A 23,312-nucleotide genomic window follows, 5' to 3' on the forward strand; every position below is an offset into this window, starting at 1 on the left:
CGTGCCTATTTAAGGAAACCCTGCTGTGCACCGATACTGACACGCTTTCATAGATCATCTTAAAACTGAAGTGCTTCTCCAACATACGCACAGTGTACAGCAACATGGGAGCTACGGGTAACAAGGGTCCTTAAATAGAGACAGAAAAGGACAAAAGGCTGGGCTGGCGAAAAAGCTACTGTATGTTGGTGCCTTCAGAGCCCAGGGGCAGTATGGGAATCCTCAGCGTTCTGGTCAAGGACACAAGGGCCAATCAGAGTGGAGGAAGAGAAAAAAGAGGGTTGGGGGGGTCAACCTACTGGAAGCATGGTCAACCCACGGCCTCCACCACTGCTTTTTTTTGGTCTTGGTTTTCGATCGCTGTGCTCCTAAAATTTCACAAATACATCAGTGCAACATTTCATAAGAAAATCAGTTGGTCTACAAACTTCAGGCCATATTTCTGCTCAATGAAGCTGCTATTTTAGCTCAAATACTAATGAAAACACATTATTACAAAACATGGTTGAATTCTGTTATTAATTAGCATGAAATACACACTCACCCACCTTCCCTGACCTCTGCTAGCCAATACTTTAATTCTACGCAAACCTTTTTTCATATTGACTGCACAGTAAGAGGCCCTGGCGGGCTTCGTCGTACCATCGTCGTCGTCTTCAGGCTGGACGAGGGTCTGTCCATCTCCAGACTCCTGCGCCATGCTCAGCATCTTCTCCTTGCCCCTCTTAAACTTTTGCTGCCTCACTTTAATGCGCTCCATCCTGATTAGATCAGTGAAGAGACGGTGAAGAGACACGAAGTATCGACACAGAGGAACATCACAGACTGGCCATAAACATCTCCAGGCTTCGTATGGAAATTAGTGTACGTTATGTAACAGCGGAGTGCTCATTAGAGTGGGTGAGTGGATAATATGGGAGCTAATGAGTAACTCCTGAGGTAACTGTAGATGGTGGAAATACACTGACTTTATGTAGTATGATATACTGAGAGCCGTCTTCCGGGAAACAATAAAGACTGAGCCAGAAGTTGTTTTTAATGGCTTTTCTGAATCATGTTATCTTACTTAAAGATTAACTTAGACCTAATGAGACTCATCAAAGATACCCAAAAGAAAGAAATAGACGTAACCATGCTTGAACTCCATGATGTTTTATTGTAACTTAAAGTCCGGTGAGATTCCGTATTTTCCTTATTGTCAACAAAACCCATGAAAAGGCCGAATCTGACAATGCGTTGATTCCACTGACAGGTATCACCTGTGCAGCTAAAGCCTGATATAGCTTATTCCTCTGTGCCAAAGACTTCCACTGTTGTCCAAAAACTATTAAAAAAAACTTCAGTGAGACACACTGCTGCACTGGAACAAATTTACCTCCGTTACAGCAAAGGCACACGCCATAGTTTATTTTCACTCAATCCCACACAAACACCGTCCCGCTGTCCTAAATCCACAGCTGCAATTAGTCCCCGACTAACGCACTCATTGCTCCTGCTTGTGCTGAAAAGTACAACATTTCTTAATGACTAAACACATCGTTGGTTTTGTTCTTTACCGGGGATTTGTTGACAATACAGAAAATTATAGAAAAAAGCCAACCTTGTCCTTTAAATGAAAGAAAACCAGCAAACAAGTATTGGACAGCATGGAATACACATAATATTTTTTTCTGCGGTACTGAAAATGTTGGTAAAAAGTGTCTTCCAAAGTTTGTACTTAGAATAAAAATCCTATAAATATTTTTTTTCTTTCTCAGAACTAATCTTGTATTAGCTCTGAAAAATCCTGCTGTTTTACCGTGGTTAATCTAATTCAGAGGAAGACAGGATCTGTTTGAAGTTATGCGTGTCTAAACGTCTAACTTTTAATGGTAAATTGAAGTCTTGGGCAACGACTTATCAAATTTAAATTTCAAAAACATCCCCCTTGTATTGCATATTGCACACAAAAACCAAAACCAAAGCATTATACGACATGGAGTAGGTTAAATATTTAGAGTCTCACTGTCTTTTCAGCTGCTCCACAGACTTGCGCTCCTCCTCCAGTCTGGCTCTCACCGCCTTCACTATAGTGGCCTGGAAAAGCTCAGCTCCTCTGAAACACACAGACGCACATCAGCAACTAATCAAACGTGTGTAGGTTTGATCTTACTTCAGTATTTAATGACATTTAAAAAAAAAGCATTAAAAAGTTGCAACTGCCCAACTCTGGCAGCTGAAAAAAAATTCACACACCCCCCCAACAGGCACACTGACTGCATTTTTATCTAACTATAACCGTTAACTATTACATTTAACTCTGTGGGAATCTAGTCGAATTTTTATTGAGACAACATTATCAAGAACATGAACTGCATGTTTCTTTTCATGCATGTTTCTCTTTTGTTTTCTATTGAGCTTAGTTGTATTGTGCAATGCAACTTTGTCCTCCTTTTACATTATTATGACAGTGAACCCAAGAGCAAAATAAGCTTTTTCATGTCATAAATCTGTCTCTTTTAAATTCACGTGTTGTTTTCGCCTCCTGAATAAAGCTTGCTAACCTCAATCTTGCCTTACAGCGTCAGAGTACTTTAGTTACTTCCCAAGTTAAACATATTCACAGACCTTTTGCACAGATGACTTTTTGAGTTATAGCAGGAAAAGCACAGGCGGAACAAATAACATAAGTGACTGCTCCCGTCCAGAAATGACAACAGTCCAGTGCAACAACTAATACTGTTAGTTACACACATCAAACTGTCTGCTGTTACGAAAGTCTTTTCGGCATCAGTGTGACCCCCCCCCCCCATGGGGACTTCATCAGAGACTTGTTTTTCCACATATCCCACGGGAACAGTGAGAATACTTCACTAGAGTGGGTCTGAATATGGAGAAAAAGCATCTTTGGCCCAGCGTCGGACCTGTGACCCTCCTGGTTACGGTGTCTCTGTGCGGCTCAGCTTTGTACCTGGATGCGAGGATCTGCGATGCCCTGATATCGGCCACCACGTGGAGGAAGTAGTAGCTCATGAAGACTCGTCTCTGCAGCAGCAGGAAGGCAAAGCAGATACTGTCCCAGATGATCCCGGCCTCGTTACTGGGCAGCTCACAGCGCTGATCGGCGGCTGGAACAGACAACATGCAACGCAGTCATACACAGTTTAATTTAGGATTAAAGTAATGACTTCTCACACCACTATAAATTAATTAGTAGGGGACCAAAACTAAAAATCTGCAATGTGATCAGCAGGTACAACGGGTCTTCTCTATGAATGTGAGCAGCTGTGCAGATGATGTAGAAATATTATTGTCAAAGTGACGGTATTGTCGATTGAAATGAGCTCTAATGACACATGAAAATGAGGACATTTATGAGTATAAACACAGACGTTTAATGTAAACTGTTGTCTGTACTTGTTTATGCATAAATCTTTTTTTTTCCACTGGGTATTGTGGAAGCTTTTTTTTTTTTTTTTTATTCTCTGTGAATCAGTTTCCCAGTGGGATTAAGATGGAGACTGCAGTGTACTAAATTGGCCCGCAAGATGAAAAATAAACAATTGTGTCGTTTGACTTCCGCTTCTTGCAGCAGTGCTCTTGGGCGCACAATCTGCTGCTGCAAATCGCACCGACGTGCTTTGGTATGACTAGTAGCTTTAGCCAGTGTGGGGATTTATGCTCTTCCTAATTCTCAAGGGCACATCTCATCTTGTCGCAAACCAAACCTGTCCAAAATAGATGAATAAAAAAATGGCAATTCTGCATTACAGGACGTTAAATGCAGAGTTCACTCACGCAGATGTTCCTGGTTGGTTTTGATGGTATACTCTTTAATGGTGCAGGCCAAACTGAACAGCTGGATTAACCAGCACTGCTTCTCGATCAGAGAGTTGATGTAGCCACAAGCCAGGATCTGTGGACACAGCAAAAAGAAAGAAAACCCTTTATTGTGTCGTAGAATAAATATAAGTAATTTTACATATTATATTAAATAAAATAAGTAAAAATAAAGGCAAAATGCAGTGGCTCCTTAAGCTGATTTATTAAAAGAAAATCATTTAATAAAGCATAAATTATGAAATCGCTCTGATTTCACATAACACACAGGCAGGGTTAGTATGAACTCTGTATCTTAAAATAATGAGAACATTCAGCACATTCATGCAGACAGATGTTTGAAAATCTAAATGACATCTCCTCATGTACGGTATTTAGGGTTTTTCCATCATGGAGTCAATCAGTTCATCCTCATAAACATTTTGAGACAGACAACTCACAGACAGGATGTTCTTCATGGTGATTACGAAGATGTTGTAGGCAATCAGAAAGTCCCAGTAGTGCAGGATCTTTTTGATTGGCTTCAGTAACAGCTCTCCACCAAAGAGCAGGAAGTAGAAGCAGGCCACCAGGTACCCCATACAGAAGATGCTGATACGTGTGGTTCCCGTGATGAAGATGATGGTGAGGACAAACCAGAACAGGTAACTGAACATGATGACCTTCAGCATGTCCAGGTAGGACCTACAGGACAGAGGCGAGGAAGGCTGACTTGTGAACGGAAACCAATGACCAGTTGGATTGCAAAATTTAAATCACCGATGGGCAAACTTGTGTCCAAATGTCCAAATGTCAGGAAGAGGTCACTGTCTTCAAAATCTGAATTTTAATACCCAGAAGTGACAAACATACTGTATATACTTTATTTACTGTATCCTCATGCTGCATTCATGTCATGCCAGCAGAAAGGGAATGAAGCATTACATTGTAATTACATGGGAGCATTCAGGCATTTTCCCAAAACGACTGCTTGCCCCGTAGTTACACCTGATGAACGGAACCCTTGGGCTAAATAAGCTGATTTCATCATTGTACATATTTATAGCAGCTCATTGTCAGGTTTATACAGATACAAACTATGTAGCTTCTTTTTTTTTTAAAAAAGCTGCCCTGATTGTGTTAGTGTGATCAGTTGCCCATGTTAAAAGGGGGTTTGATGAAAAAGTAAAAAAATATATATATATTTTTAATATAGAACATAAGAAGGCTTGAGCAGGCCGCTGCTCTGGGCTATGACTTGTTTCACACTTGGTGTTCTTCAACATTTCTGTTTTATTTGACAGCGCCCAGCAGAAACGGAATGAAACAAGATGGGAGACGTTCACGTTCATGAACTCACGTTAGCGCCATGGCACTGGACCCCCAAGCTAAGTTGCTAATAGGGATGCGTGTTTGCCTCCTAACGAAAGTCAAAACAACGTTTCAGTTCATTTTGTTGCTGCGTGTATAATCTGCCCATCAATCTCACTTAAGAGTATCACTTAGTGTCAGGACACCGCAATCAATGAATGGGAACCAGAGCTGAAGCCCGACTCCTGTCCCTCAGCACAGGTATACACCGCTCCGTGTCCTGTGTCTGTCTGACATGCTAAAAACGTGTGTGTGGATCCCGTGTTATCCTGTGAGAGACCATTAATGCGATGTGTACAGTGAAAACACAGGAAGCAACGTGCACTAATTTGATGGACCTGGGGGAAAAGACGGGACCACAACAACGGCTGCACTTTTTAGGAAGCAGCTCTGATGAAGTGGGTTGGGACTGGACGACGCGTTGATGGGCCAGAGTAGCTGAGTGAGTGTCCTTCTTCATCAGGGGGGAGAAAATACCTTTTCCATACTTAAAAGCTATTTATTGAGTTAGAGTACAGGGCAAAAGCGTCTGAGTTGCGGAGTGACGGACAGAGTGTTTTTGTGGATTATGGATTTCTCCCCCACCCCGTATCCGTAATTCGATCCTGGAGGGAAACGATGGAATAAGTGCAGAGCTGCTGTGGCGTGGACAGACAGGCTGCACAGCTCTCTTTCTCACTACTAGGGCTTGTTGATGGACACAGAGTGCGTTAATAAAAGACTTGTCCACTTTGCGCATCAAAACAGTGGAATGTGAAGAGCTCATAATCAATGACTGTGGACAGGTCAGGATGCTCTCGCTGTTTTGCTAACTCGCTCTTTATTTCCCTGCCTCTCAAAACCCTCTGTTCGCTCGTTTTTTAATGTGAGAAGTTAGTATTTACCTCTGGATTCAATTCTGAATGATGTATACAGTGGGTATTTAATAACGACTCTCACTAAGCTACTGACATGAGCTAATGTCATCTGTCAGTTTTTTCTTACCTTTATTTATCTAGGATAAGGGATTTGCTGAGCAAGTATGTTCTTATTCAGCACCAGCCTACTTAAGATTTCTACAGCTACACTGATGCCAAGGACAACAACAGCTTCCTACTGAGCTGGCCTCTGATCAGCTCGACTGGAGAGACTTGGGCACACACCAAGCGTTTCACTCCGAGGTACCTCTCAGCGGTTGCTGCCGCAACTGGGGAGAATGATACCTATTCTCACCGCAAATCGGCCCAAAAAAAGTTTGTTTGCTGATTTATTTCGATCCCCGCTATCTGCTGTGCACACCAGGTATTCGTCCTAAGGTCGAATACGAGTCAACGCCGCTTACACACACATAACGGCAATGAAAACACCACAAAGAGCAGCTACACTCGTATCAGCATCAACTTAACAAATTAGAAAGACATGATATCCATATGATATATGTACAATTAAAAAAAAACCAATGTTCAACGTTAGACATAAGACGAGAAGACAACAACAAGCTCAGAGGAAATAAGTAGTACTAAAGAAATCTGTCACAACTTCTAATACTATCATAATGACAAAGACTAACGGGGAAAAATTAAAAATTTATCTGAAGTCCCTTTTCATTTGTGAATAACATTTTTTAAATTACCAAGCATTATTTGGTATTTGACACTATGTTGGATTGAGTGTGTTCTAGTTTTTGGCGATGTGATAATAATAATAATAATAATAATAATAATAACCCTCCTACCATCTGTCTAGCAAAATAGCATCAATACTGTCAATCAATACAATAAACTGAGGGGACTCTGTTTCAAGCACCATTTGTTACCAGCCTGCTTCTCTGAAACCTTTTAGGCCTGCGGTGAGTTTAAAGCTCTCTGTGATAAGTTAACATAACCCCGGCAACTTAATCAGATGCCGAGAATTTGCAATTTCAGTCCGTGACTCGTTGCACCACATTTATCCCGGTTTGAGAAAACAACACTGACAAGATGAATAAATCGTACAGAGCAGAAAAATGTGAGTGCCCACCCATGATGATGCGAGACAAGAATTAAACATTTTCCACAGCAGAAACAGTGGATCCAGAAACACGTGAAATGGTCAAATAATTTATGTCCATTATAAACAGCATGACATATTAAAAGTTAATATTAGCTAGTTATGTAAAAAACTGTTCATTTCGTACCACCATTTTTTGCGCCCTTGCGCTGTAACCGAGTTAATATTAATATTTTACCATGAAAATGTCATAGAAAGCTTTAATTGTACATTGACACCACAGATTTTCCGGCTCAATTCCAAATTGCTGCTCTGATCTGATTTTTCTTAGACACCTACTTATATTCTAAGAAGTAATCTGTGTGTTACATACATATGAACGGCTTTTAATGGCTCCGCTTGTTTTGAATACATTTCAGTTTCGACTTTATAGCAAGCACCCAACATCATTAAGCATCAGCTGAGATGGCCACTTCACTTCTTCTCCATTTCTGTGTTTGTTGTCCTCCGTGTCAATGCTGGTCCCGTATACAACTGTTTCAAGTGAATCTAATGCAAAATCTGATTTAAGTGTTGAAATACAAGCACGGGATCCATCGCCACATAGTGCATCCATAGAGACGTAACAGGGATAAAAAAAAAGACACGTTCGAGCCACTTCCTGCTGTAGCGGAAATGTAGTATAACATTGGTGGAAGTTGTTGTACCTGCAGTGGATGAAGTCGGGGACGGGGTTGTGGACGCTGAAGGAGGCCGCATCCAGGTCTCTGCAGATCTCCACGTTGTCTCCGGCCATGAGGCGAACTGCCGCCTTGTTCTCCTCATCAAAGACCTGCCTCTGAAGGGAGGCACACAGCAGCAACATGAAGTCATCTAGAAAAAAGACGAGGAGACGAGAGATGTCGCTCGTAATTCTTATACCAGAATAAATTAATCAACAAGCGTTCTTCCATTTAGCCCAAAACAGCAGGATTTCTTTAGAATAAATATGAAATTGTGTCTCTTTGCAGGTGAGGACAACTAAAATAATATTATAGGACAAAATTAGCTTAGTTATATTTTAGCTTGAATTTAGATGTGTACATATGTATGTACTCAACTACTGTAAATTGGCTCACAAGTTTGAGCTACTTGTACTTTACTCTAGTATTTCCATTTCAAGTTACTTTATACTTGAGTGAAATGCTTCTTACATATTGATGCATCAGTTTTAATTCTAAAAAAATATAATATATGAGAGTTTAACATTCAACAAATGCATTTTCCTCAATTTAAATACTTATGCTTTTGACAGTTTAAGTACATTTTGCTAATAATACATACTTTTACAGGATGGAGATTTTCTATTCAGGACTTTTACTTGTAATAGAGTATTTTTATAGTACAGTATTTCTTCTTTCCCTTTTCTTTCACTGGCTGTCTTTACTTTTGCTTCTCCTGTTCAACTAAGAAACCTACAGATGAGGAACGATGGATTGGGCCTGGTGCGGAAATCTGGAATGTAGAGCCACTTGACCACGTTGGAGTCTGTAAAAGAGCTGGGAAACCTCCAGGGGTAGTCTGAAATGGAAATATGCGCCATCATCATCATCATCATCAGAGATAAACAATGTAAAAATGTCACGTTTATTGGTGGAGCACTTTACAGTGCACAGGATTAAATAACACCAGGAAAAAAGAAGAGGAACGACAATGTGAAACAGTTCGAGGCCTCAGTGTACCTCTGGGACAAGATATCAAAGTTTTACACAGATATGTATTTGATTGTACTAGAATATCATTTACTATACAAGTCATGTGCAGCTAATAGTGAGACTTAGAGCGCCAGGGGATCTCACCTCAAAACAATGTAGACAGTTTCAGCTAAGTTATTAATCATGGTAGGGAGATGAACGAATAGCTGAATGACAGAAAATTAACAGCACTTTAGATAATCCTTCCATCATTTATGTCATTTGTCAAGCAAAGATGCCAAACATACGCTGTTGTTAGCATTTAAAATGCTATTATTAGCAGATTTCTGCTATTTATAGCATTAAAAACTAAAAACTTTGGGTTTGGGACAATTAATTGGATTAAAAAATGCAGTTTGAAGTTGTCATCTTGGTCTTCGGGAACTTGTAATGAGCATTTTTCACATTTCTTACTAAATGACTACGACAACCTAATTGCTAGATTATTTGATTATGAAAATAATCATTAGTTGCAGCCTGAAATGATAGCAATGACAGACTGTCAATCGTTTTTATTTGATTATCTGGTTACTGTGAGCACGATCTGGTTGACGGGCACCGACCTTTACAGGCTGCAGGTGGGAACCCGATGCAGACGAAGTACTGGAAGGTCAGCATGCAGGCCAGGAAGCAGCAGTACTTGGGCCAGAGCTCAGCGATGGCTTTCCTCCTCCGTCTATACATGACGGCTATCAAGGCAAAGGCATGAAACATGGCGTAGAAGTCCATACGCTGCCCGATTACATTGACCCCCAACAGCAAGCACGTCTGTGGGAAACACATGGAGAATACACACATGAAGCGATGGAGCTAATAGTTTTTTTGTTTTTTTTCCAGGTAAAACATATACAGTATATTTAGCTATTTTCCAAATGCCCCTACCTCAAGTCCAAACTTGTAGAAGAAGTAGTTGATGAAGTATTTGATGAAGCTGATGATGCCGATGTCCAGGTGCTGCCGCGTGATATCGTGGAAGATGATTCGGGCAGCGGGAGGCGAAAGCTTGTTCCTCAGTCTGAAGTATTCCTGGTGTCGGTAGATCGTCACCTCGAATGCTAAGAGAGCCAACATCAAGAGGTTGTTCTGCACAGATGGTGACAAAGAGGACATTTTACTGTGTAAAATATTTATTTCCTTCGTTGAATGTGCATGCAAAGATTCAAACGTTGACTCGTCACATACGCATTCAGTTACAGTGCAGTATGATGAAATGCTTAATTACTGATTGCACAGACTGCGCATAATGCAAGGGGTATACAGTGGCGTAGAATACAAGAGACATTTTTTAAATAGAAACATTAAAAAAGATTAAATTTCGGCCAAAGAAAGTAGAAAAACAAAGAGAAAGCAAAACATGTAGGATGCAGTAACACAAGTAAGTAGTTAAACAGTGGATATAGAACATGGGATATGAAATATTGAGCAATTTGGGACATAAGAATAGAGAATATAGAATACTGCATATAATGAAATATAGATGTGTAAAATGTGAAAAAATATATAGTAGTGTACTGTAAAGTTCAATAATTATGCTTCAATATAGTACAGAAAATTAAAGGATTAAAATTATTATAATCCTTTTTATTGAATAAAAACACGAGATTTTCTTATTTTTGAGGTCATCACTCGTGATGTGTGCAACTTGCTCAGCTTGAATATGGTTTGTTCAAACTTTGAGCCTATGAACGCTTCCACTCCTCACCCGGAGGTAGCCCAGGAGGTCATCGGACTTATTCAGGCCCACCCAGTTGGCCGGATCCACAGGTCCCTTATACAGCAGAGACTCCCGCATCTCCGTCATCTGGTCGTTGGAGTAGTTCTCTGGCTGTGTGCGGAAATAGTAAGTGTTTTTTGGCTCTGAACAAAGGTAAGTTTCACGTAGAAATGAATTATGGTTAAAGATTAAAAATAAATAAATAACAGTATGTAGTATGTAAAGTAGATTAAACAACCTGCACTGAGAAACATTTACTGATTGTATTCACCATGGAGCAGTTCTTGGAGTAGGATGGGGGGTTTATGGACTTCAGCTGGTACAACATTTTACATACGATGATGACACACGTCCACACAGTGCAAACACTGGAAGCAAGGGGCCGATACTGGCTGTAGGGCAGTGCGAAGGCCCAGGACGCCAGGAACACATAGTTGAACAAAGACACCTGCACAGGAGACAATACAGGCGATGAGGACAAAAAAAAAAAACAGCTCACATAAATCCTTTTTCCACTGACATTCTCATTGTCCTCCTACCACTACAAGTAACACAAGTGGCATCTAATTGTGCTTTTAAAAAAGTGGTACAATGAAAAACTCTTGAGAGTTATTAAAAACGAAAGTAGGTGAAAAAAAGTCAAGACCAATGTGAGGCAAATCAATGACATGAAACCTGAGGTCAAGAACTATAAATACAAGATCATTACATTACATCAAATGAAATCTCCAAAAGTAAATTTTAATAAGAATCCGACTAAGGCTGAGGAGCGTATCCAGGGTAAACCACACAGTCTGTTCCAAGCTCAAAGAGCTCTAATGGCAAGAGAACTGAGAAGAAAGACTTTTTTTTCCATCCAGTAATTGTAACAACCATTACAGTTCACCCAAATACCTCAGACTATTATCTGGCTAGACTGCGGTGCAGTAGACAATCCTGGTTTATTCCCCATATGTTCTAGTTGGTTCAGTGTTGCAAGAGAAACTTTATTTATACAATGTCTAAGCAAGACGATCAAGGAGAACACTGAGCAGTGGCCTCCTGTCACTGTAGGTTACAGGAGGCTCTCCACCTCAGAACTGTACTAACTCTCTCCTTTTCATGGAAGACAGAAACGACGGTCATTTATGAACCAACAGACAAATGGACTCATGATGCTGCTGTCCTTCATTTTTCATTGTTGAGTCTAATCACAATCTACTAAAAACCATGAAAACCAAGTCTGGTTTACAGTGTGCCAGTGTAGCGCAGTGAACCATAGACTGAAAACACTTGAGGACTTGATTTCTGAGTTGCAATCCACTTTGTAGAGCGGGGTTTTCTACTTACAAGGTGCACGGGAGAGGCAAAGCTCTCTTGAAGGGTGAAGCTCCAGCAAGACTTTTATTTTAAGACCAACTTTAAACTCAGAACAAAATAAAATCCAGTTTGGTCATCTTAGAATCATAAAAAAAACAACACACCTTTCACTTACTGGACAAAATAAGTTTCTATCATGTGCAGACAAAATAAATCAACTACTGATATAAAAGTGAGAATGCTTCAGGTTATAAGGATATTGACTTGTTTTGTTGGGACTGCATTTTGGAAGCTGGACACAGAAACACAGAGAGAAAAATGATGAACTTGCAGTTGGAATTTTTTTTTGTCTGGGTTGATCAAAAGTGGATTTAACCATACAGTAAAAATCTTGACCATTTCTCCCATTTATCTGTTTTACGGACACGGCATGTACACAATTTATGGATAAGATGTCTTTTATTATTTTGAATGTGAAGTCAAGATTCAACGGCGAGGAAATGATCTGCAGGAACATCTGGAAGCTATACACGTTACCAGCTGTGATGACGGGCTACTGTAGAGCTGACAAGTCAAATCAAAGTCAAACATCGATGAAAATGGGGCCCTGTCGCTGCACATAGTGAGTTTGGTAACACTGCTTTCTTCAGAGCAATCCCGCGCTTTCGTACCTCTTTGACAGAGACCAGAACAATGTAGCAGGACACGATCTTGATGATGTGGATCTCCAGCAACCACCAGATGAACAGCTGCAGTTTGTGGAAATACTCCAGGAACTTGAGGAAAAGCACAGTCAGGCGGTCGACCACCAGGTGCCACTTACTCTTCAGGTCTGAAGGGGGAGAGATAAAAGATTCACTTTAAAGATAACGAGACAGAAGAGGTGCAAATAGAAAAGCCTTTCCAGGTTTCACCTCGCAATTTCAGCAGTATATCCTCCTTTTAAACACTATTATCCAACTCCTTGAATTTTCTTTTCCTGTCTTTTAATTCACTAACTCAAGCTGGGACAGACTGATAATATGAAACTGTTTACACTTCAGGAATGAGTCTGGAGATAAAATATATGTTTCCTGCATTCAATGAAGCTCACGAAAATACCCTCTAACAAGTATTGTTCAAAGGTATTGTTTATCCAAAGCCTGATATATCTTGTTACTCTGTGACATCTTTTGTCAGATTTATCCTTTACGTTGTGCTTCGAATGGATAGATTGTAGTCATACAGCACAGAATGAGAATGGTAGTAAAAATAATACACTAAAGATCTGAAAAAGCTGCATAATGAAGTTGTCAGAGACACATTTGACCACTATAACCATAAATAATAAATTCCCATCATAAGAGCTATAAACAATTTGTCGATTAATCAGTTTGTCAATCGACAGAAAATGGACAGGCAAGAGGCAAATTTTTAAAGCAAAGCTTCTCAAATGTGATTTTTCTTCTGGTTTTCTTTGTCCTCTATGATCGTAAACTGCATTATGTTAAGTTAAATAGTATTGGTCAGACAGAACAAAACATTTAAACATCACCTGATGGGACGTTCTTACCGTTTGCTGAGATTTTATAGACCAAATGATCGATTAATCAGGAACATGCAAATCAGGGAAGAAATGAGGTTTTTACTGTGCGCGTTAAAGGATTCAAATGAAGGCGGTGTGGATGACGATCTGCATTTTAGCGAGGGAAAGAGAAATTACAATACTGTATGTGTACCTTTTAATCCCAGGTATAACTGAGGTCAATGTAAAAGCCAAACGTGTCCTTTACATGTATTCTGAAGCTGTCAAAGGTTTGTTATGTAATCGTCTTCCCCATATAAACAAGCTCAAGATGGATGGAAACACACCTAAAATCTGTAGTGACAAGCATAATTCCAACCCGTTGCTTTAATTACCTGAGAACAAAAATTTAATATATGGTTTTTATATCTTCGCCAAGGATATAAAAACCCCAGCCACAGTTTGGTGGTGGGTGTATGTTTTTTGAAAAAGGCATATTTTTCTCAGGATTTCAATAGAGACCTCATTGTTCGGATAAGAAACTCTTTGAGAGCAGATGGCACGTATAGCCTGCAGCTCATTGAGAGGCCCTGCAGGAACGTGTTTTATCACCTATTTCATTTTCGGTGTATATAAACAACATTTTAATTTCAGACCAGTGGGACTTTGCACATATGCTAATGGTGCAGCTTCAGTTGGCGTTAGCAGGAAGATGTAAGGGATGAAGCGACGCGGCGTGTCAGAACAGACAACCGGAGACAAATTGCGCTGAACCCAGAAATCTGCAATACAACAGATTTTTACAACTTTGCTTGAGACGATTAATGGCTGGCTGGTGAGTGCAGGCAGAAAACACTTGAGCAGCAGACTGAGCTTCGTCAAGCGAGCCTTGGCCTTTAAAGACTGTACGCAACATACGTCTCCTGAGCAGCCTGAGGAGCAACAGGCTGGGAGAGATCTGAGCGAAAATGTCTCCCCGCTCGTGACCGAGGGGGCTCTGTCCTTACGCATCAGTACACGTGAGTCTAGGTTGTGAACATGGCCGGAAGTGGGGGGGCCGGCTTTAATACGCTTTGGAGGCAAACAGCAGCCTGAGCAAAAGGTCACATGTGTCGCAGAAGTGGTGAAATATGACTCTGAGATGTAGCCAGACAGCCGATAGATGAGCACCTGAACAATAACTTCACCTTGCGTTAAAATATGAATTTGTTCGTATATTTTTTTTTTCCCCTCGGGTAAAATCGATGAAGGAAAATTAGGGAAAAGACCACAATGATATGCAACACTTTCAAACCCATAGGCTGCTGTGAATACATGATACACATGACAATTAAACCACCAGGGTGGGTCAATGACGCACTTACAGCAGGTATAAAGAGTAGAGCACATTCTTTTACACTATATACACTATTAGGTAGTGTAATACATAACAATGTATGATATTTATTGTTTCGTGTGTAAAATCTTCATCTGAAATGTAACTGGTAACCATAGCTAACGAATAAATGTAGTGGAGTAAAAAGTATGATATTTCTCTCAGAAATGTAGAAGACTGAAAGTAAAAACCTGCATAAAATGGAAATCCAGTAAAGTATAAGTATCCTTAAACTCCAGTAAAGTACAAGTACCTCAAATTTGTACTTGAGTACAGTGCTTGAGTAAATGTACTTGGTTACTTTCCACCACTGAGAATGACACTGCCGTGTTTTAGTAAAGCATGCAGAACGCTCCGTTGGTCAAAAGCAGTACGAAACAAGGACAGCGAAGCTAAAAGTACAACAAAAAACCCTATTCAAAAACACAGGAAACATGAGCAGACCGGCTGTGTTCGCCATCTGCTTCCTCATCAAGATGACAGGCTGGTGGGAGGGTGGGATGTGCAGGGAGAGGAGGGCGGGACCAGCAAGTTGACTATCTAGAATCGCTGCTTATTGTAGCTTTGAATCCGACTATTTTCTGTGACGAAAAGCATTAGTATCGAACAAAAACCTCCAAAAATTCCATCTCACACATTGGACTGGCTGTTAGTTAGGAAATACCCGCCTTTGGGAGCAGCACCTTTGGCGTTTGTGTTTGGATGCGTGCTCTCTGTATGTGAACGTTATTGATTCGCGATTACAAATACGAACCACCGCATCTCCAGTCCTCCACCCTTTTTTGTGCTCGGATAATTCCAGACCTCTGTGAGGGGAGGTGCCACTGAATTTAAATCATTTTTTTTGCTGAAACGATCAGGTGATGAATCAATTGGTTGGCTCACAGACAATTTATCGGCAATTCATTGTGACAAGTGATGGATCATTTGGGTCATTTTTCAAGCAGAAATGCCAAACATTTGCTGGTTTTACCTTCTCAGATGTGAGGTTTGCTGCATTTCTGTTTTATATCATCAAGTGAAAATCTTTGGGTTTTGAACCATTGACTCTGGGATTTTGTGATGAGCATTTTTCACTATTTTCTTACAATCAAATAGAACGAAAACAACTGTTAGTTGCGGCCCTAAAACGTTTCACTGCGCCGTCAGCTGCTCGGTACCTGAGCTCTGCTCGGTGCTGGGCTCTGGCTCGGGCCCCGCGCCGCAGTGGTGGCTCTCCTCTGTACTGGACGGCCGCGGGTCGGAGAGGCTCCTGGGCTTCTCGCCAGTCATGTCGGCGTCATCCATCACCACCACCAGGGCCTGTCTCTTCTCCTTCTCCGCCCCCCACTTCCCCTGCTCCCCCCGCAGCTCCTCGTCCTCTCTGGGAAGCGCGGCGTCCACCGAGGTGGCGCTGAGCATGGTGAGGTCCGCCAGACTGCCGTCCTGGTTCGCCAGTCTGAAGACATGTAGGGAAACGTTACATGTCTTACAAAGACCCGTGCATACAGACTTACACGCACACGTGCACATGCATTTCTATACTTGTGAGGACTCTCAGTGACTGGGATTTTTTTTATCCGCTTAGTTTTTGGGGGGTATTTAAGTATTGTTTTTTCAGGGGCTTTTTTTAGACAACCGTCACAGCTGTGCTCACCATCCTCAGCCTCCTCCTGAGTGTTGAGCTCTCAGTACTGTTGACTTTACTGAGATGTAATGTTCATGTAAGCATTTGTTCAGAAGAGGTCAGTCCTCAGATTCTTCAAGGATGATCCTAGTAGCTTCTACTGTTTTATTCTATGTAACCGGTTGTCTTTAAAGTAAATTTGTTTTATTTTTCTCACTCACTTGAAACTGTCACCCAGTTACATCGCATGGACTGCGAAGAAGGCAAAGATTCGTCTTGTGAACATTCACGTAAGTGAACAACTGAGGACAGTTGTATGATTGCAGAGTTGGCCCTGTGAAGATTACAAATACAGCGCACGGACAATATATCCCAATATCTATTAAATTTGGATTTATTTGCCTTGATTGATGGACTTTGGCTGATGAGAGACGTCCATGTTGCACTGCTGAATTTTTTTTGTGCCAAGCCACTAGAGTCAACTAGAGTTTCCTAGTTGTAATTATGACCCGTTGACAAGAACACAATTGGAAACTGGTAATTCCGATAACTCTGATATGACATGAATGAAGCGTTATCGCTAAAATAACCTCGTCCTCTTCGGTCTAAACCTCAATCCTAAACCCAGCATGGGAATTTAAAGAAAACAAGGCGGGTAGGATTTAACTCACACTGCTATCTTTTCGAAGGCCTGCCGTCCTCATAAGTATATAAATACAACAGCAACTCATACACATGGTCCAGGTGATTCTCAATAAGGCTCCGATGCAAATATTGGGGTGGGGACTCTCAGCTCCGTGTCCGCTAGCTGAACAGCAGAGCGGCGTTTCATCAGGCATGGTAATCGAAAAAGCAGTGCACATTCCTTCAGCATTCTTTAAAACAATCTATGTTGTTGTTTTGGTTTTTTTTTGTTGTCTAAGGGGTTTTTCTTTCTTGCAGCAGATAAATGATAATAGCTGAAGGGAGGTATTAACCTTTTAAATTTCTGCTCAGGCAATAGAGCAAGGTCAAAGGTCGGGTTGGGCTTGCACGAACTGGCTGCACATCAAGGCAGGCATTTCATTATCCAGTGGTCACACTTACTTGCTCTGTTGAGTGGGAATTTTTTGCTTGATGCTGCTCGGAACAATAAAGTTACACAGAAGTCAAGATTAGCAGTGAGGAGAGAAACCGACACAGACAGGCTGCAATTGACACTCAAAATCCCCTAAAAATATCCATATTAAAATGCATGAAAACTGGCCAAAAGATTCCTGCGGTTTGAGGGAGACAAGCTTTTTCAGGAAAGGGGGAATTTTTGGGGCTTCAGTGCACAGAGGGTTCACATTGGCAAGATACTCAAAGGGAAGAACAGTTTTTGCAGATTCAAGCATGCTTGAGAAAAGTTGTCCACCACAAAGGCTGGACAATCTGTGAAACTATTGGAGAGAAGTGGAGGGGTTTTAATGAGGACCGAGCTTGGCTGGATTTGGATGGGGGGGGGGGTTAAAGATCCAGAAATGTGACAGAGAACGACATGAAGAGAAGGCTACAGGCAAAATAATACAGTAAAAACCTGAGAGAGACCATCATTCCCATCAGTGAAATGTTAAAACTAAAGGGATTAAAATATACCAGGTGACCATCAATATACCATCTCTGGCAAAGGGTAGTGTGGGGGGAAAAAGGGATGTAGGGCAAGGAGGTTCAGTCTCCAAGGTGAACTGGGATGTTGACGGATGCCACAGAAAGCGAGCAGATACCCACCTATTCATGATCAGATAGACACGCCCGCTGACTTTAGCATGGCTGTGAGAAAATGGTGGCAGAGGAGAGATGGCAGCGGGTCACAGAGAGAAGCAGAGCGGAGACGAGCCGAGCGAGCGGCAGCGAAAACAATGGAAAACCCACAACAACAGGACAATAGCGCTGGACACACGCCACACCCCAGACTGTGAAAATGTCAACTTTATAACAAGGAGCTGCGCGACAGAGCACACAGTGGACAGATGCGTGATGAGAACAGTGGTTATAATGGTTTAACAGGCTGTGTAAGTGTCACTATCCAGCAGAGTTTGTAATGAAACAGGATGAATGGTTTAATCTCACGCTCAACAAATGAGGTCTGCTGGGTTTAACGTTCGTACACCGTCATTTACTATACTTGAGTAATGGGCAATCTCCGGTAATAATTCAGCATTATTGTTTTTCATCCGTGGGTTGAATCACGTTATTATGATGTAGACCCTAGTTTGTGCCTCTCATGTATTACTACAATCCAGTCACAGAGGAAAACGGCGGTTTTTCTGTAAACCTAATGTGGCTTCTGATTTTTATTACTTTTCTAAATTCATAAAAGTGAGCGATTTCATTGTTTGATCTTTGAAACACCCAGAAGGTTTTTCTTTTTAAAAGCACAGCTGTTAAAGCTGTTTTGAAGGTATCAGACTCTTCTAACCATCTAGATGAAGAACACTCTGTGTGATGCTCATTAAAAAAATTAAAAAAAATCTCAAAAAGATCTCAAGTTGTCTCAAGTTGTGACCCTATTTCGTCGGATCGTCAGGCATTTAACATTGATTCAAAATTTTAATTACACGAGAAGCAGAAGCCGGAGCTGATGATGTGATCATATGTTACTGCTCTACAAATTTGTAATGTTCAAATTCATGATTATGAACCAGTTGTAATTCAAAATGAACAAAAATTAGTTATTGAACTTACACAGAGTTTGGTCTGACGCAGGGCTGGATGAACCTCTTTACGGGGTAAACAATTGTTGTCGGGCCAATACTGACCCCCACTGTACACGGCAGTTTGATTATTTCCTCAAGCACCCAGGTGACATACAGGCAGTTGCCCACTTTGACCGGCTGATGATCCACCTTTGGTCTGATGTATTGCATAGCAGAACACAGTTCACAGCGCTAAACATCAGTTTTATTATTTTATTTGTCCTTCTGCATCGATTATCTTTATTGTGAAATATATTTATCTGAAAATATCATCTTTAGTTTCCTGATAATGATATCGATTCAATCAATTTCAATTGATATATTAGAAATCATTATTGAAATCTGCTGAAATTTGTTGATTTTTTGGAAAAAAAAAACTAAAACTAAAGGGAAAACTGATTAATCAATTAGTCAATCATTAGAAAATTAATCAACAACAGCTTCGATAACTGAATAATTGTTTTCTGTCACTTTTTAAGTTAAAAAAACTAAATTCTCTGGTTCCAGCTTCTCAAAAGTGAATATCTGCTGGTCTCCTGAGTCTTTCACAGTTGTAAACTGAATAGCTCATTGTTCTTGACTGTTAGTCAGACAAAACAAAACACGTGAAGAGGACGGAGACTGGGACAGACATTTTATAGACCAATCGATTAATTGAGGAAATAATCGATAATGAAAATGATCCTTAGTTGCAGCCAAGGAGTATTTTCACTCAGATACATCCACTCGTACAGCACAAGGTCACCACTGAAGATGCAATGTTCCCCCAGAGGGTTAAGTCACAAATTCAAAGGATTTTTGACGCCAAAGAAAAATCTTGCTGAGCGAGTAGAAAAGCAACTGCAGGCTTCCTTTCCCCAGTCTCTAATAAGGCAGGTTATGATAACTTGGCATTGGGTATTTCAGTCGTTTGACCTTAAAATCCAAGGACAAAAGACCCAGAAATCAAAGAGGAGTTGTCTCACCTGTAGATAACGCTCTCCTCTTTGGCCACCACAGCCTGGAGGTCGGTGAGCTGGAGGAAATGGTCGTGGAAGTAGTGCAGGTGAAGAATACACACCAGCAGGAAGGAGGTGGGAATGAAAATCCTGGTGAACAGCTTGGCCACGGTAAACTGCTCCAGGCCCAGGTCCTTCAAGCTGCATGGATAAAAAATAAATTCAGAAAATTCAATAAAAGAAAAAGAAAAATAAAAAGAAAATGAGACCGGAGGTTATTGTCTATTTGTGGTTCCTGTGAAGCGCTCAGATGTGAAATGTGTTTACAACAGTTTGAGCGAAAAGACGACTGATGACAAAAAAATGAACGTCAATAAAAAGTCAAAATAGTTCAAAGTTAGTTCAAATAGTTCAAAGTTAAAACGGGAACCGAGTGCTTTTTCTTTCATTGCTGCTGGCAGGGAGTTTGAAATATACAAACTACACACACACACACACACGTACACACACACTTTTCCGTTATCTAAAATACCAATGGTCTACAAGTTCAAATTTAAGAGAACATAGATGTTTTGCTGTCTAAGTTGTTGAAAAGCTTCAAATCCAACCGTGCTTGTTTGCCTGTCGGGGAAGCGAAGCCAGCGGTGAATGAGTAGCCTGCTTCTCAGACCTGTAGTCGCTCGGTGGAGCTCACCTCTGTGTGTCCATGCCCAATATGTTGGACCAGAATTCCACCGAGCCTTTAAACTGGAAGGTGTAGACCAGGGTGAGGACCAGCATGGTGTACATCACCACCGACATCCAGAAGTACTTCAGGATCCTTCGCCACCACTCGTAGTGAACCTAGATAGAAATGATTGAAATAACTGTTTAACAGAGGTTGTGAACTATCTGAGGTTTACACCCATAATGCATTACATTAAACGCAGGGGCCAGCGGACGCCTGGATTTAGGGTGTATGCTCTGTTTTACTGTGGTTGAGTTCATAAAACAGTCAGTAATACACTGTGGATTATGGCCCTGCGGTACACAAACTTTATGACACTACTACAATTGTCAGTACCTTCTGTTTTTGGGAAATTGAATTTGGAAATTCAACAGCGTACCACCCGATTGCTAAATCTGGAATAAACACTGACCATAACACTTAGTAAACAGCCCCATTTTAACTGGTGACAGTACATTAATAAATACACTTAATTTGGTTTCAAAGAGCTTTATAAGCAAAAAAAACAAAACAAAAACATTTTTGGTCTTGTGATTTGTGCAGAGAGAACTTTGTTTAATTTCATTTTATTTTGTCAAGATCCAAAATATTCCATAAGTATTAAATGTGTCTGAATGTCATAAAAATGTGTACTGTTTATTTTGAAATGTTTATAGATTTGACAACAGTGCAGCCGTAAAACACTGCGTGTAACTCCAAGCGTCTGTCCGTGTGTGCGCCCACAAACATTTATATTAGGAATACACTGATGTGTTTCGGTACCTGGTAGACCGCCACACAGGAGAGGAACATCATCATATAGATGATCTTGTACATGACGATGGTTCCCTCGAAGCTGACGAAGAAGAACATCCCCCCACAGATGTAGATCCAGTACTTGACCAGCATAGCCATGACCATGTTGCCCAGAACCTGCATGATGTCCTGCTCCCCTCGCTCCTCAGGGTCCTCCTCCTCTATAAGACACAGCAGCCGATCAGAAAAGTGCACCGACTGACTGAAACCGGCCAACTTTCCAGTGGGCTACCGGTCAAATCGGTCAACTGATCTTCCTGACGCTCTCTCTTCATTTTGTTTGTACATAAAAGATAGACAAATGTAAATCATATCACATATCTGAGCTGCAACGGTTGGTTGATTAAAAAAATTGATCGATCACTCGATTAAAAGAAAATTAATTGCCTATTAACTGTTTGATTTTTCCAGGCAAAAATGCCAACGAATTGATGGTTCCGTGCTCTCAGATTCGACAATTTGCTGCATGACCTTGTCTTACATTATAGTAAACAGAATATTTTTGGGTTTCGGACCGTTGTTCAGACAAAACGAGAAATCCAATGACGTCCCCTTGTGCTCTGGGAAACTGTGATGGCCATTTTTCACAGTTTTCCAATTTTTTATGGACTAAACAATTAAATGATTAATCAAGAAAATAACCAGCAGATTACCTGATAATGACAATAATCATCAGTTGCAGCCCTATTACATGAAATCAGAACTCAAGGGCCACTTACTGGTTTTTTCCAGAGCTGACAACTGAGGCAGTTCCATTCGTTGGTTCATTCACCGGCTTTCCCAGAAAACCTTGTAAGTGGGCCTTGAGTTGAAATTGTTTGATCATAAAATTACTTTAATTCTAACTAACACCGGACACCTGCAATTAATACTAATCAAAGTAACATTTCCACAGGACGGGTCGTGCTAGCAGCTGGTGGAAACTTCCAAAATTACTTATACTCTAAGCAACATTATATAGTATTTCTACTATAGTCTAAATAAAATAAGAGCGCGGGGCTTACCCTTCCTCTCCTGATCCTCCACATGAACGTCTGAGAGACCGGCGCTGTCTTCCGTTTGTTTTTCCCATCTCTCCGTGAGCGTTTGTCTCAGCAGCAGCCAGAAGCTCAGCAGACACAGGACCTTCACACAATAAATAAGATGTTTATACAAAAAGAGGACCAGCGAGAAAAGAAAAGATGATCCAACAAATCATTCGCATTTACTTTAACTTGCTGAGAGCACAATTCAGGTGAAGGAGAAATAGCATGTGTGTATACAGTAAATCAGAATCCAGTTTCTAAACTTAAATTGAACTGTCTAAACTTTCAGGCACGTCTTGCATTTATCTGGGACTTAAAATAAACTTTACAATACAGTTTGACCCAGGTGTGAAATATAACTGCATCTCCACTTGCACTGAACGCATGCACTGTTTACTAAAACAGTAATATGGGTGATTAAAAAAAGAAGGGCAAGGGAAAGACCACTGCATGTCTGTGGTTTCCAAATGATGTATAAAATGTCATTCCAGACGCTATTAGGTCAGGTTCAGTGGCTGCCAACATGAGAGACTCTGAGCGATTCCAAAATATGTCAAAATACTCCAAACATGACCTTTTCCTTCAGAATTACATTGTATGACTGCTCTCTTTTATTCGGTGAACTGAGAGGCACAGCTTGACAGTCTCATTTAGCCAACTGTTCAGTTTCGGAGTCTAAAAGATGTATGCCATTTCCTGCAAAGCGAGGAAAACTGTTGCATTACAAATCATCGCACATATT

General features: G+C 40.8%; 1 protein-coding gene across 6 annotated transcripts in view; it reads right to left on the reverse strand.

Annotated features, from left to right (window-relative positions):
- The window catches only part of LOC120798534 (piezo-type mechanosensitive ion channel component 2), a 92,189-nt gene that overhangs the window by 26,232 nt on the left and 42,645 nt on the right, over nucleotides 1–23,312 (reverse strand). For 5 of the 6 annotated variants that reach the window (XM_040142875.1, XM_040142874.1, XM_040142869.1 and 2 more), the window contains 18 exons: nucleotides 22,550–22,670; nucleotides 21,513–21,706; nucleotides 20,718–20,866; nucleotides 20,051–20,224; nucleotides 15,923–16,200; nucleotides 12,555–12,715; nucleotides 10,856–11,032; nucleotides 10,573–10,695; nucleotides 9,753–9,953; nucleotides 9,434–9,638; nucleotides 8,596–8,697; nucleotides 7,845–8,010; nucleotides 4,260–4,503; nucleotides 3,778–3,895; nucleotides 2,951–3,107; nucleotides 2,006–2,095; nucleotides 643–761; nucleotides 300–368 (listed from right to left, as the gene is read on the reverse strand). In XM_040142875.1, coding sequence (XP_039998809.1) covers nucleotides 300–368; nucleotides 643–761; nucleotides 2,006–2,095; nucleotides 2,951–3,107; nucleotides 3,778–3,895; nucleotides 4,260–4,503; nucleotides 7,845–8,010; nucleotides 8,596–8,697; nucleotides 9,434–9,638; nucleotides 9,753–9,953; nucleotides 10,573–10,695; nucleotides 10,856–11,032; nucleotides 12,555–12,715; nucleotides 15,923–16,200; nucleotides 20,051–20,224; nucleotides 20,718–20,866; nucleotides 21,513–21,706; nucleotides 22,550–22,670 — 2,848 coding nt within the window. The remainder of the gene's footprint in view (nucleotides 1–299; nucleotides 369–642; nucleotides 762–2,005; nucleotides 2,096–2,950; nucleotides 3,108–3,777; nucleotides 3,896–4,259; nucleotides 4,504–7,844; nucleotides 8,011–8,595; nucleotides 8,698–9,433; nucleotides 9,639–9,752; nucleotides 9,954–10,572; nucleotides 10,696–10,855; nucleotides 11,033–12,554; nucleotides 12,716–15,922; nucleotides 16,201–20,050; nucleotides 20,225–20,717; nucleotides 20,867–21,512; nucleotides 21,707–22,549; nucleotides 22,671–23,312) is intronic. The other variant, XM_040142873.1, reaches the window with a different exon arrangement.

This window comes from Xiphias gladius, chromosome 14 (genome assembly GCF_016859285.1).
Source record: "Xiphias gladius isolate SHS-SW01 ecotype Sanya breed wild chromosome 14, ASM1685928v1, whole genome shotgun sequence".
NCBI classification, from domain to species: domain Eukaryota; kingdom Metazoa; phylum Chordata; class Actinopteri; order Istiophoriformes; family Xiphiidae; genus Xiphias; species Xiphias gladius.